Source organism: Bombina bombina, chromosome 2 (assembly GCF_027579735.1).
Source record: "Bombina bombina isolate aBomBom1 chromosome 2, aBomBom1.pri, whole genome shotgun sequence".
NCBI classification, from domain to species: Eukaryota; Metazoa; Chordata; class Amphibia; order Anura; family Bombinatoridae; genus Bombina; species Bombina bombina.
The window spans coordinates 366,897,551-366,913,261 of NC_069500.1; the positions used below are offsets into that span (position 1 = coordinate 366,897,551).

The window sequence follows — 15,711 nt, forward strand, 5'->3', positions numbered from 1 at the left end:
TATTGAAAAATGGCCTAGAAATCATAAATTCTGCCAGGGTATGTAAACTTATGAGCACAACTGTATGTATAAAAATATATATAATTTTTATACATACAGTTGTGCTCATAAGTTTACATACCCTGGCAGAATTTGATTTCTTGGCCATTTTTCAGAGAATATGAATGATAACACAAAAACTTTTCTTTCACTCATGGTTAGTGTTTGGCTGAAGCCATTTATTACCAATCAACTTTGTTTACTCTTTTTAAATCATAATGACAACATAAACTACCCAAATGACCCTGATCAAAAGTTTACATACCCCAGTTCTTAATACCATGTATTGCCCCTTTAACATCAATGACAGCTTGAAGTCTTTTGTGGTATGAGTGGACTAGTATTTTTTTCTCTCTGGGCTAGTATCTTTTAACCCCCGACTAAAAAAACCATAGTGGTATTTCTCTTGTTAAGTGTATCCAGTCCACGGATCATCCATTACTTGTGGGATATTCTCCTTCCCAACAGGAAGTTGCAAGAGGATCACCCACAGCAGAGCTGCTATATAGCTCCTCCCCTAACTGTCATATCCAGTCATTCTCTTGCAAGCCTCAACCAAGATGGAGGTCGTAAGAGGAGTGTGGTGTTTTATACTTAGTTTATTCTTCAATCAAAAGTTTGTTATTTTTAAATGGTGCCGGAGTGTACTGTTTATCTCAGGCAGTATTTAGAAGAAGAATCTGCCTGCGTTTTCTATGATCTTAGCAGAAGTAACTAAGATCCATGGCTGTTCTCACATATTCTGAGGAGTGAGGTAACTTCAGAGAAGGAATGGCGTGCAGGTTTTCCTGCAATAAGGTATGTGCAGTTAATATTTTTCTAGGGATGGAATTTGCTAGAAAATGCTGCTGATACCAAAGTAATGTAAGTAAAGCCTTAAATGCAGTGATAGCGACTGGTATCAGGCTTATTAATAGGGATACATACTCTTATAAAAATGTAATATAAAACGTTTGCTGGCATGTTTAATCGTTTTTATATGTATTTGGTGATAAAACTTATTGGGGCCTAGTTTTTTTCCACATGGCTGGCTTGAATTGTGCCTAGAAACAGTTTCCTTAGGCTTTCCACTGTTGCAATATGAGTGGGAATGGCCTATTTTAGTGCTTTTCTGTGCAGCAAAAAATACTGACAGAGACATCCAGCTTCTTCCTGCATGTTCCAGGACTTCTCTGGAGGGCTCAAAAGGCTTCAAAGTCATTTTTGAGGGAGGTAAAAAGCCACCGTAGAGCTGTGGCAGTTGTTGTGACTGAAAAGAAAAAAAAAACGTTTCTCCAACATAGGTGTGTCCGGTCCACGGCGTCATCCTTACTTGTGGGATATTCTCTTCCCCAACAGGAAATGGCAAAGAGCCCAGCAAAGCTGGTCACATGATCCCTCCTAGGCTCCGCCTACCCCAGTCATTCTCTTTGCCGTTGTACAGGCAACATCTCCACGGAGATGGCTTAGAGTTTTTTAGTGTTTAACTGTAGTTTTTATTATTCAATCAAGAGTTTGTTATTTTGAAATAGTGCTGGTATGTACTATTTACTCAGAAACAGAAAAGAGATGAAGATTTCTGTTTGTATGAGGAAAATGATTTTAGCAACCGTCACTAAAATCCATGGCTGTTCCACACAGGACTGTTGAGAGCAATTAACTTCAGTTGGGGGAACAGTGAGCAGTCTCTTGCTGCTTGAGGTATGACACATTCTAACAAGACGATGTAATGCTGGAAGCTGTCATTTTCCCTCTGGGATCCGGTAAGCCATGTTTATTACGATTGTAAATAAGGGCTTCAAAAAGGGCTTATTTAGACTGTAGACTTTTTTTGGGCTAAATCGATTGATTATTAACACATATTTAGCCTTGAGGAATCATTTTATCCGGGTATTTTGATATAATAATATCGGCAGGCACTGTTTTAGACACCTTATTCTTTAGGGGCTTTCCCAAAGCATAGGCAGAGCCTCATTTTCGCGCCGGTGTTGCGCACTTGTTTTTGAGAGGCATGGCATGCAGTCGCATGTGAGAGGAGCTCTGATACTTAGAAAAGACTTTCTGAAGGCGTCATTTGGTATCGTATTCCCCTTGGGGCTTGGTTGGGTCTCAGCAAAGCAGATACCAGGGACTGTAAAGGGGTTAAAGTTCAAAACGGCTCCGGTTCCGTTATTTTAAGGGTTAAAGCTTCCAAATTTGGTGTGCAATACTTTTAAGGCTTTAAGACACTGTGGTGAAAATTTGGTGAATTTTGAACAATTCCTTCATGTTTTTTCGCATTTGCAGTAATAAAGTGTGTTCAGTTTAAAATTTAAAGTGACAGTAACGGTTTTATTTTAAAACGTTTTTTGTACTTGTTATCAAGTTTATGCCTGTTTAACATGTCTGAACTACCAGATAGACTGTGTTCTGAATGTGGGGAAGCCAGAATTCCTATTCATTTAAATAAATGTGATTTATGTGACAATGACAATGATGCCCAAGATGATTCCTCAAGTGAGGGGAGTAAGCATGGTACTGCATCATTCCCTCCTTCGTCTACACGAGTCTTGCCCACTCAGGAGGCCCCTAGTACATCTAGCGCGCCAATACTCCTTACTATGCAACAATTAACGGCTGTAATGGATAATTCTGTCAAAAACATTTTAGCCAAAATGAACACTTATCAGCGTAAGCGCGACTGCTCTGTTTTAGATACTGAAGAGCATGACGACGCTGATATTAATATTTCTGAAGGGCCCCTAACTCAGTCTGATGGGGCCAGGGAGGTTTTGTCTGAGGGAGAAATTACTGATTCAGGGAACATTTCTCAACAAGCTGAACCTGATGTGATTGCATTTAAATTTAAGTTGGAACATCTCCGCATTCTGCTTAAGGAGGTATTATCCACTCTGGATGATTGTGACAAGTTGGTCATCCCAGAGAAACTATGTAAAATGGACAAGTTCCTAGAGGTGCCGGGGCTCCCAGAAGCTTTTCCTATACCCAAGCGGGTGGCGGACATTGTTAATAAAGAATGGGAAAGGCCCGGTATTCCTTTCGTCCCTCCCACCATATTTAAAAAATTGTTTCCTATGGTCGACCCCAGAAAGGACTTATGGCAGACAGTCCCCAAGGTCGAGGGAGCGGTTTCCACTTTAAACAAACGCACCACTATACCCATAGAGGATAGTTGTGCTTTCAAAGATCCTATGGATAAAAAATTAGAAGGTTTGCTTAAAAAGATGTTTGTTCAGCAGGGTTACCTTCTACAACCAATTTCATGCGTTGTCCCTGTCGCTACAGCCGCATGTTTCTGGTTCGATGAGCTGATAAAGGCGGTCGACAGTGATTCTCCTCCTTATGAGGAGATTATGGACAGAATCAATGCTCTCAAATTGGCTAATTCTTTCACCCTAGACGCCACTTTGCAATTGGCTAGGTTAGCGGCTAAGAATTCTGGGTTTGCTATTGTGGCGCGCAGAGCGCTTTGGTTGAAATCTTGGTCGGCTGATGCGTCTTCCAAGAACAAGCTACTTAACATTCCTTTCAAGGGGAAAACGCTGTTTGGCCCTGACTTGAAAGAGATTATCTCGGATATCACTGGGGGTAAGGGCCACGCCCTTCCTCAGGATCGGCCTTTCAAGGCAAAAAATAAACCTATTTTTCGTCCCTTTCGTAGAAACGGACCAGCCCAAAGTGCTACGTCCTCTAAGCAAGAGGGTAATACTTCTCAAGCCAAGCCAGCTTGGAGACCAATGCAAGGCTGGAACAAGGGAAAGCAGGCCAAGAAACCTGCCACTGCTACCAAGACAGCATGAAATGTTGGCCCCCGATCCGGGACCGGATCTGGTGGGGGGCAGACTCTCTCTCTTCGCTCAGGCTTGGGCAAGAGATGTTCTGGATCCTTGGGCGCTAGAAATAGTCTCCCAAGGTTATCTTCTGGAATTCAAGGGACTTCCCCCAAGGGGGAGGTTCCACAGGTCTCAGTTGTCTTCAGACCACATAAAAAGACAGGCATTCTTACATTGTGTAGAAGACCTGTTAAAAATGGGAGTGATTCATCCCGTTCCATTAAGAGAACAAGGGATGGGGTTCTACTCCAATCTGTTTATAGTTCCCAAAAAAGAGGGAACGTTCAGACCAATCTTAGATCTCAAGATCTTAAACAAGTTTCTCAAGGTTCCATCGTTCAAGATGGAAACCATTCGAACTATTCTTCCTTCCATCCAGGAAGGTCAATTCATGACCACGGTGGATTTAAAGGATGCGTATCTACATATTCCTATCCACAAGGAACATCATCGGTTCCTGAGGTTCGCATTCCTGGACAAACATTACCAGTTCGTGGCGCTTCCTTTCGGATTAGCCACTGCTCCAAGGATTTTCACAAAGGTACTAGGGTCCCTTCTAGCTGTGCTAAGACCAAGGGGCATTGCTGTAGTACCTTACTTGGACGACATTCTGATTCAAGCGTCGTCCCTTCCTCAAGCAAAGGCTCACACGGACATTGTCCTGGCCTTTCTCAGATCTCACGGATGGAAAGTGAACGTGGAAAAGAGTTCTCTATCTCCGTCAACAAGGGTTCCCTTCTTGGGAACAATAATAGACTCCTTAGAAATGAGGATTTTTCTGACAGAGGCCAGAAAAACAAAACTTCTAGACTCTTGTCGGATACTTCATTCCGTTCCTCTTCCTTCCATAGCTCAGTGCATGGAAGTGATCGGGTTGATGGTAGCGGCAATGGACATAGTTCCTTTTGCACGCATTCATCTAAGACCATTACAACTGTGCATGCTCAGTCAGTGGAATGGGGACTATACAGACTTGTCTCCGAAGATACAAGTAAATCAGAGGACCAGAGACTCACTCCGTTGGTGGCTGTCCCTGGACAACCTGTCACGAGGGATGACATTCCGCAGACCAGAGTGGGTCATTGTCACGACCGACGCCAGTCTGATGGGCTGGGGCGCGGTCTGGGGATCCCTGAAAGCTCAGGGTCTTTGGTCTCGGGAAGAATCTCTTCTACCGATAAATATTCTGGAACTGAGAGCGATATTCAATGCTCTCAAGGCTTGGCCTCAGCTAGCGAGGGCCAAGTTCATACGGTTTCAATCAGACAACATGACAACTGTTGCGTACATCAACCATCAGGGGGGAACAAGGAGTTCCCTGGCGATGGAAGAAGTGACCAAAATCATTCTATGGGCGGAGTCTCACTCCTGCCACCTGTCTGCTATCCACATCCCAGGAGTGGAAAATTGGGAAGCGGATTTTCTGAGTCGTCAGACATTGCATCCGGGGGAGTGGGAACTCCATCCGGAAATCTTTGCCCAAGTCACTCAGCTGTGGGGCATTCCAGACATGGATCTGATGGCCTCTCGTCAGAACTTCAAAGTTCCTTGCTACGGGTCCAGATCCAGGGATCCCAAGGCGGCTCTAGTGGATGCACTAGTAGCACCTTGGACCTTCAAACTAGCTTATGTGTTCCCGCCGTTTCCTCTCATCCCCAGGCTGGTAGCCAGGATCAATCAGGAGAGGGCGTCGGTGATCTTGATATCTCCTGCGTGGCCACGCAGGACTTGGTACGCAGATCTGGTGAATATGTCATCGGCTCCTCCTTGGAAGCTACCTTTGAGACGAGACCTTCTTGTTCAGGGTCCGTTCGAACATCCGAATCTGGTTTCACTCCAGCTGACTGCTTGGAGATTGAACGCTTGATCTTATCGAAGCGAGGATTCTCAGATTCTGTTATCGATACTCTTGTTCAGGCCAGAAAGCCTGTAACTAGAAAGATTTACCACAAAATTTGGAAAAAATATATCTGTTGGTGTGAATCTAAAGGATTCCCTTGGGACAAGGTTAAGATTCCTAGGATTCTATCCTTCCTTCAAGAAGGATTGGAAAAAGGATTATCTGCAAGTTCCCTGAAGGGACAGATTTCTGCCTTGTCTGTGTTACTTCACAAAAAGCTGGCCGCTGTGCCAGATGTTCAAGCCTTTGTTCAGGCTCTGGTTAGAATTAAGCCTGTTTACAAACCTTTGACTCCTCCTTGGAGTCTCAATTTAGTTCTTTCAGTTCTTCAGGGGGTTCCGTTTGAACCCTTGCATTCCGTTGATATTAAGTTATTATCTTGGAAAGTTTTGTTTTTAGTTGCAATTTCTTCTGCTAGAAGAGTTTCAGAATTATCTGCTCTGCAGTGTTCTCCTCCTTATCTGGTGTTCCATGCAGATAAGGTGGTTTTACGTACTAAACCTGGTTTTCTTCCAAAAGTTGTTTCTAACAAAAACATTAACCAGGAGATTATCGTACCTTCTCTGTGTCCGAAACCAGTTTCAAAGAAGGAACGTTTGTTGCACAATTTGGATGTTGTTCGCGCTCTAAAATTCTATTTAGATGCTACAAAGGATTTTAGACAAACATCTTCCTTGTTTGTTGTTTATTCCGGTAAAAGGAGAGGTCAAAAAGCAACTTCTACCTCTCTCTCTTTTTGGATTAAAAGCATCATCAGATTGGCTTACGAGACTGCCGGACGGCAGCCTCCCGAAAGAATCACAGCTCATTCCACTAGGGCTGTGGCTTCCACATGGGCCTTCAAGAACGAGGCTTCTGTTGATCAGATATGTAGGGCAGCGACTTGGTCTTCACTGCACACTTTTACCAAATTTTACAAGTTTGATACTTTTGCTTCTTCTGAGGCTATTTTTGGGAGAAAGGTTTTGCAAGCCGTGGTGCCTTCCATTTAGGTGACCTGATTTGCTCCCTCCCTTCATCCGTGTCCTAAAGCTTTGGTATTGGTTCCCACAAGTAAGGATGACGCCGTGGACCGGACACACCTATGTTGGAGAAAACAGAATTTATGTTTACCTGATAAATTACTTTCTCCAACGGTGTGTCCGGTCCACGGCCCGCCCTGGTTTTTTTTTAATCAGGTCTGATAATTTATTTTCTTTAACTACAGTCACCACGGTACCATATGGTTTCTCCTATGCAAATATTCCTCCTTAACGTCGGTCGAATGACTGGGGTAGGCGGAGCCTAGGAGGGATCATGTGACCAGCTTTGCTGGGCTCTTTGCCATTTCCTGTTGGGGAAGAGAATATCCCACAAGTAAGGATGACGCCGTGGACCGGACACACCGTTGGAGAAAGTAATTTATCAGGTAAACATAAATTCTGTTTTTTGTCTTTTATTATTCAGTTTTGGGTATTAAGGGGTTAATCATCCATTTGCAAGTGGGTGCAATGCTCTGCTAACTTGTTACATACACTGTAAAAATTTCGTTAGTGTAACTGCCTTTTTTCACTGTTATTTCAAATTCTGACAAAATTTGTGTTTCTTAAAGGTGCAGTAACGTTTTTTATATTGCTTGTAAACTTGTTTAAAGTGTTTTCCAAGCTTGCTAGTCTCATTGCTAGTCTGTTTAAACATGTCTGACATAGAGGAAACTACTTGTTCATTATGTTTGAAAGCCATGGTGGAGCCCCATAGGAGAATGTGTACTAAATGTATTGATTTCACCTTAAACAGTAATGATCAGTCTTTAACTGTAAAAGAAATATCACCAGAAGATTCTGACGAGGGGGAAGTTATGCCGACTAACTCTCCCCACGTGTCAGACCCTTCGCCTCCCGCTCAGGGGATGCACGCTAATATGGCGCCAATTACATCAGGGACGCCCATAGCGATTACCTTGCAGGACATGGCTGCAATCATAAATAATACCCTGTCAGAGGTATTATCCAGGTTGCCTGAATTAAGAGGCAAGCGCGATTGCTCTGGGGTTAGGAGAAATACAGTGTGCGCAGATGCTGTAAGGGCCATGTCTGATACTGCGTCACAATATGCAGATCATGAGGACGGAGAGCTTCAGTCTGTGGGTGACATCTCTGATTCGGGGAAACCTGATTCAGAGATTTCTAATTTTAAATTTAAGCTTGAGAACCTCCGTGTGTTGCTTGGGGAGGTATTAGCTGCTCTGAATGACTGTAACACAGTTGCAATTCCAGAGAAATTGTGTAGGCTGGATAAATACTATGCGGTACCGGTGTGTACTGATGTTTTTCCTATACCTAAAAGGCTTACAGAAATTATTAGCAAGGAGTGGGATAGACCGGGTGTGCCTTTTTCCCCACCTCCTATATTTAGAAAAATGTTTCCAATAGACGCCACTACACGGGACTTATGGCAGACGGTCCCTAAGGTGGAGGGAGCAGTTTCTACTTTAGCAAAGTGTACCACTATCCCGGTTGAGGACAGTTGTGCTTTTTCAGATCCAATGGATAAAAAATTGGAGGGTTACCTTAAGAAAATGTTTATTCAACAAGGTTTTATTTTACAGCCCCTTGCATGCATTGCGCCTGTCACGGCCGCGGCGGCATTCTGGTTTGAGGCCCTGGAAAAGGCCATCCATACAGCTCCATTGAATGAAATTATTGACAAGCTTAGAACACTTAAGCTAGCTAACTCATTTGTTTCTGATGCCATTGTTCATTTGACTAAACTAACGGCTAAGAATTCCGGATTCGCCATCCAGGCGCGTAGGGCGCTATGACTTAAATCCTGGTCAGCTGACGTGACTTCGAAGTCTAAATTACTCAACATTCCTTTCAAGGGGCAGACCTTATTCGGGCCTGGTTTGAAGGAAATTATTGCTGACATTACTGGAGGTAAGGGTCACACCCTTCCTCAGGACAGGGCCAAAGCAAAGGCCAAACAGTCTAATTTTCGTGCCTTTCGAAATTTCAAGGCAGGTGCAGCATCAACTTCCTCCGCTTCAAAACAAGAGGGAACTTTTGCTCAATCTAAGCAGGCCTGGAAACCTAACCAGTCCTGGAACAAAGGCAAGCAGGCCAGAAAGCCTGCTGCTGCCTCTAAGACAGCATGAAGGAACGGCCCCCTATCCGGTGACGGATCTAGTAGGGGGCAGACTTTCTCTCTTCGCCCAGGCGTGGGCAAGAGATGTTCGGGATCCCTGGGCGTTGGAGATCATATCTCAGGGATATCTTCTGGACTTCAAAGCTTCCCCTCCACAAGGGAGATTTCATCTTTCAAGGCTATCTGCAAATCAGATAAAGAAAGAGGCATTCCTACGCTGTGTGCAAGACCTCCTAGTTATGGGAGTGATCCATCCAGTTCCGCGGACGGAACAAGGACAGGGTTTTTAGTCGAATCTGTTTGTGGTTCCCAAAAAAGAGGGAACCTTCAGACCAATTTTGGATCTAAAGATCTTAAACAAATTCCTCAGAGTTCCATCTTTCAAAATGGAAACTATTCGGACCATCCTACCCATGATCCAAGAAGGTCAGTACATGACCACAGTGGACTTAAAGGATGCCTACCTTCACATACCGATTCACAAGGATCATCATTGGTTTCTAAGGTTTGCCTTTCTAGACAGGCATTACCAATTTGTAGCTCTTCCCTTCGGGTTGGCTACAGCCCCGAGAATCTTTACAAAGGTTCTGGGCTCACTTCTGGCGGTTCTAAGACCACGAGGCATAGCGGTGGCTCCGTATCTAGACGACATCCTGATACAGGCGTCAAGCTTTCAAGTTGCCAAGTCTCATACAGAGATAGTTCTGGCATTTCTGAGGTCGCACGGGTGGAAAGTGAACGAGGAAAAGAGTTCTCTATCCCCACTCACAAGAGTCTCCTTCTTAGGGACTCTTATAGATTCTGTAGAAATGAAAATTTACCTGACGGAGTCCAGGTTATCACAACTTCTAAATGCTTGCCGTGTTCTTCACTCCATTCCGCGCCCTTCGGTAGCTCAGTGTATGGAGGTAATCGGCTTAATGGTAGCGGCAATGGACATAGTGCCATTTGCGCGCCTTCATCTCAGACCGCTGCAATTATGCATGCTGAGTCATTGGAATGGGGATTACACAGATTTGTCCCCTCTGCTAAATCTGGATCAAGAGACCAGAGATTCTCTTCTCTGGTGGTTGTCTCGGGTACACCTGTCCAAGGGTATGACCTTTCGCAGGCCAGATTGGACAATTGTAACAACAGATGCCAGCCTTCTAGGTTGGGGTGCAGTCTGGAATTCCCTGAAGGCACAGGGATCGTGGACTCAGGAGGAGAAACTCCTTCCAATAAATATTCTGGAGTTAAGAGCGATATTCAATGCTCTTCTGGCTTGGCCTCAGTTAGCAACACTGAGGTTCATCAGATTTCAATCGGACAACATCACGACTGTGGCTTACATCAACCATCAAGGGGGAACCAGGAGTTCCCTAGCGATGTTAGAAGTCTCAAAAATAATTCGCTGGGCAGAGTACCACTCTTGCCACCTGTCAGCAATCCATATCCCAGGCGTGGAGAACTGGGAGGCGGATTTTCTAAGTCGTCAGACTTTCCATCCGGGGGAGTGGGAACTCCATCCGGAGGTGTTTGCTCAGTTGATTCATCGTTGGGGCAAACCAGAGTTGGATCTCATGGTGTCTCGCCAGAACGCCAAGCTTCCTTGTTACGGATCCAGCTCCAGGGACCCAGAAGCGACGCTGATAGATGCTCTAGCAGCGCCTTGGTTCTTCATCCTGGCTTATGTATTTCCACCGTTTCCTCTGCTCCCTCGACTGATTGCCAAAATCAAACAGGAGAGAGCATCGGTGATTCTGATAGCACCTGCGTGGCCACGCAGGACTTGGTATGCAGACCTAGTGGACATGTCATCCTTTCCACCATGGACTCTGCCTCTAAGACAGGACCTTCTGATACAAGGTCCTTTCAATCATCCAAATCTAATTTCTCTGAGACTGACTGCATGGAGATTGAACGCTTGATTCTATCAAGGCGTGGCTTCTCCGAGTCAGTCATTGATACCTTAATACAGGCTCGGAAGCCTGTCACCAGGAAAATCTACCATAAGATATGGCGTAAATATCTTTATTGGTGTGAATCCAAGAGTTACTCATGGAGTAAGGTTAGGATTCCTAGGATATTGTCCTTTCTCCAAGAGGGTTTGGACAAAGGCTTATCAGCTAGTTCTTTAAAAGGACAGATCTCTGCTCTGTCTATTCTTTTGCACAAGCGTCTGGCAGAAGTTCCAGACGTCCAGGCATTTTGTCAGGCTTTGGTTAGGATTAAGCCTGTGTTTAAAACTGTTGCTCCCCCGTGGAGCTTAAACTTGGTTCTTAAGGTTCTTCAAGGAGTTCCGTTTGAACCCCTTCATTCCATTGATATTAAACTTTTATCTTGGAAAGTTCTGTTTTTGATGGCTATTTTCTCGGCTCGGAGAGTCTCTGAGCTATCTGCCTTACAATGTGATTCTCCTTATCTGATTTTTCATGCACATAAGGTAGTTCTGCGTACCAAACCTGGGTTTTTACCTAAGGTGGTTTTTAACAAGAATATCAATCAAGAGATTGTTGTTCCATCGTTGTGCCCTAATCCTTCTTCAAAGAAGGAACGTCTGACATAATCTGGACGTAGTCCGTGCCTTGAAGTTTTACTTACAAGCTACTAAAGATTTTCGTCAAACATCTTCCCTGTTTGTCGTTTACTCTGGACAGAGGAGAGGTCAAAAAGCTTCGGCAACCTCTCTTTCCTTTTGGCTTCAGAGCGTAATACGCCTAGCCTATGAGACTGCTGGACAGCAGCCCCCTGAAAGGATTACAGCTCATTCTACTAGAGCTGTGGCTTCCACCTGGGCCTTCAAAAATGAGGCCTCTGTTGAACAGATTTGCAAGGCTGCGACTTGGTCTTCGCTTCCCATTTTTTCAAAATTTTACAAATTTGATACTTTTGCTTCTTCGAAGGCTGTGTTTGGGAGTAAGGTTCTTCAGGCAGTGGTTCCTTCCGCTTAATCCTGCCTTGTCCCTCCCATCATCCATGTACTTTAGCTTTGGTATTGGTATCCCACAAGTAATGGATGATCCGTGGACTGGATACACTTAACAAGAGAAAACATAATTTATGCTTACCTGATAAATTTATTTCTCTTGTAGTGTATCCAGTCCACGGCCCGCCCTTTCCTTTTAAGGCAGGTCTAACTTTTAATTAAACTACAGTCACCCCTGCACCCTATGGTTTCTCCTTTCTCTGTTTGTTTTCGGTCGAATGACTGGATATGACAGTTAGGGGAGGAGCTATATAGCAGCTCTGCTGTGGGTGATCCTCTTGCAACTTCCTGTTGGGAAGGAGAATATCCCACAAGTAATGGATGATCCGTGGACTGGATACACTACAAGAGAAATAAATTTATCAGGTAAGCATAAATTATGTTTTTTCCACCCCTGTGTTCATATATTTTTATTTGCTAGCAACTATGCATGGTTTGTTTTCTTTTTATTAAATGAATTTGCAAGATCTATACATTTTGTTATTGTATTGTCATGACTGTAAACTTAAACTGCACGTGGACAAATCTGTCTAAATGTGATATATACATACAGTATTGAGCCTTGTAAATAAACATTTGACCCTTTTCTTTTTGTGCCTAGATGAAGAACCCAGTACCCCATGTACGGATTGCCCTGCTGCAAACGTAATGTGTTTAAGTGTCCCAGCAAACATGAATATACAGATCATGACAGCAGTTACTGGAGCAGTGGAGGGGATTCTACAGGAAGAAATTCTTGCTGCCAAAATAAGGTTAGCTATAATGCCATAAACTGAGCTTATAATGTTTAGACCTGGATTTGTATGATTTGCACAATTTAACTGGTAATGTTATTTTATCTTTAATATATTTATTTTCCCAATTAGTTTTTCTACAGTTAATGTAGATTGTGTCCATAACTGCAGCCTAACCCTCCCAATCAGCACGTCTGTTCAGTTTATCAAAGTACCAGCTCAGCCAACGTCTAGAATGGCAAGGTATGTATGTAGTGTGCGTGTGTGTAGCTATCTATCTATCTATCTATCTATCTATATACATACACATGCATACATATATTTATTTATACACACACACACACATATATATATACAGTATACAACATACGTGAGTACACCCCAGTGCAATATCACTTAAATGTCAAATTATTTAAAATTGTATAACCTAACAGTAACTGCATTATGTCTAAGTTTTACAGTAGGGTATTTGCTCTTATGTAAAATTAAAAATGAACAGTTTAGATCTACTTTATTAAAAATACTGGCCCCAAAGCAGGAAATCAATGTAACAAAAGTCAGTGCACCTTTCATTACTGAGATTCAAATTTTTTATTTTTTTAAATACTTTGCATGTTCACCTATATTTTTGATGACAGACTCAATCCTCCTTGTTATGGAGGAAACCAGTGTCGTACAAATTTCTGGAGAGACGTTCTGCCCTTCTTCAGAGAGAATTTTTTTCAGCTGCTCTTTGCTGGAGGGGTTTTGTTGCTTTACGATTCTCTTTTAAATACCCCAAAGGTGTTCTACTGGATTCAAGTCAGTTGACATACTTGACCAGGTCATAGTTGGTCATAGTTTTCACTTGTTTGTTCTTTAGAAACTCCTTTGCAATTTTGGCAGTGTGCTTTGGATCGTTATCATGCTGGAATATTCGTCCTCTACCAAACTTCTGGAGACTGGGAGTCATCTTGTCAGCCAGTATTTTGGTATATCCCAGGCATTCATGGGGCCATCTATAAATGTCATCTCCCCAAAACCTTTTGCAGTCATGCAGCCCCATATTGTTAGAATCAAACATGCTGCACCCCATCTGAGCTGAAAAATTGTATCTCGGTCTTGGCCAACTTAACAAATAATATGCTCCCTGTATTCATCAGGCTTTTCATGTTGTTTAGCAAAGTTTAATCTTGTAGTTTTGTGCTGAAGAGCAAGCAAGGGTTTTTTCCTTGGATGCTGTCCATAGAAGTTGACATTATGCAATGTCCTTAGCACTGTCTGAGCTGTCACAGAAACTCCAATTTCTATCGATAATCCCTGAGCCAAATCTGAAGCACTTGCTTTGATGCAAATCTGCCTGTTTTTCAGAGCTAGATTGAGCAAGTAGCGCACTGTCCGTGGCATCATTTTAGGAGGACAGCCACTGCAGCTCTGATTTTTGGCACTGTGTATCGATCTATACCTTGTGATTACTGCTGTAACTGCGTTTTGACCGATTTTTAGTTGGTCACCAATCTTCCTGTATCCTTTTCCATCTTTGAGAGGTCTCAATTCCTCTGGCAATTCTTTTCCATGTGGAGACATGATGCAGACTTGCAGTAGACACAGCCTATTGGTCAAAAAAATAGACTGTTCTGGTAACTATGCTCATGCAATTAGGCTAATTGGAAATCATAGGTGTACTCAATTTTGTTTCAGTGATCTAACTTTCGTGTCAGTGACCACAGGTGTATTCACTTTTGTTGCATTAAGTTTCTACTTTGGGGCCTGTATTTTCAATATGATCTTTCTAAAGTGTTTGTTTTTGATTGTTTATAATAGGAAATACTCTATGTGTCAACTTAGAAATAAAACAATTATTGAGAGGTGATACAATTTTGAATAATTTGATATTTAAGTGATATTGCCCAGGGGTGTACCCACTTCTGTTGCATACTGTATATAATATATATATACTATATTAAATAAAGATATGTGGTGGTGCACAAAATATTTCTCAAATTCCAACACACTCTAAACCGTGCTAGCTGTCCCAAATAATTTACAATACCAATTATAAAAGAAGGATTGAGCAATAATATTGGTCAATCAAAGAGGGACACAGGCCGCACTTAGTTAGTCAGAGTTTTTATTACTATGTAACTCTAAACAACCAAAATCAGAACGTCTACCCTCCACCCTATTCCTTAAATGCGGTATGTACACCCGGTAAAATACACAGATATTCGAACAGGCTGGCCAGCTCACTATATTATTAACAATCCTGTATCATTCTCACGTTTACCATGTACAATGTATCAACTATTTAGTTTGCAATACACTTGAAACTGAGGGATGAAAACTTATACATATGTATCTCATAGTCCGTATGTTTTTTTACGGGGGCCCCAAAGTTGCAGCTGTTACAAACAAAGTGGATATTCAATTTCCAAGCTCTTAAGTGTATAAACACGCTCTGGTTCTGAACTCACATCTGATGAGGCCCTGATACTCAGCCCTATGTGGGAGGGGAGAAACGCGTCATGATTGAGTAAGCACGGCAGGTGAACAGCTGAGAACAGAGCCAGCGGCATTCGGATTCAAAGAGAAACGCTGAAGAGTACATGGCGGTAAGCAAGTGAAGTAGCCAGCTGCAGCAATTAAGACTCTCACATCGATTCAATTGTAAAACAGGTACTGAGGAAATTGTCGTTTTGGCTTGAAAGTCTTGCGGCTGACAGCCGGGTCTGTCCTGCCAGGGTACATTGTGCGTTTTTCTCTTTAGAGACCGTATCTGAATCACTCACAAGTTTTTATCACAGTATGAAGTAACAAGTATGAACTTTGTAACCAAGCTGTCACATCGTATTGGTGTAAGGAAATCGAGTTCAGACCCAGAACGTGTTTATACACTTAAGAGCTTGGAAATTGAATATCCACTTTGTTTGTAACAGCTGCAACTTTGGGGCCCCGTAAAAAACATACGGACTATGAGATACATATGTATAAGTTTTCATCCCTCAGTTTCAAGTGTATTGCAAACTAAATAGTTGATACATTGTATATGGTGAACGTGAGAATGATACAGGATTGTTAATAATATAGTGAGCTGGCCAGCCTGTTCGAATATCTGTGTATTTTACTGGGTGTACATACCGCATTTAAGGAATAGGG

At 42.8% G+C, this 15,711-nt stretch overlaps 1 protein-coding gene across 1 annotated transcript in view; it reads left to right on the forward strand.

The window, feature by feature from the left end:
* TCTN2 (tectonic family member 2) overlaps window positions 1-15,711 on the forward strand; it is a 168,821-nt gene that overhangs the window by 120,960 nt on the left and 32,150 nt on the right. Inside the window, exons 15-16 of the mRNA XM_053701818.1 lie at window positions 12,444-12,594; window positions 12,709-12,819. Coding sequence (XP_053557793.1) covers window positions 12,444-12,594; window positions 12,709-12,819 — 262 coding nt within the window. The remainder of the gene's footprint in view (window positions 1-12,443; window positions 12,595-12,708; window positions 12,820-15,711) is intronic.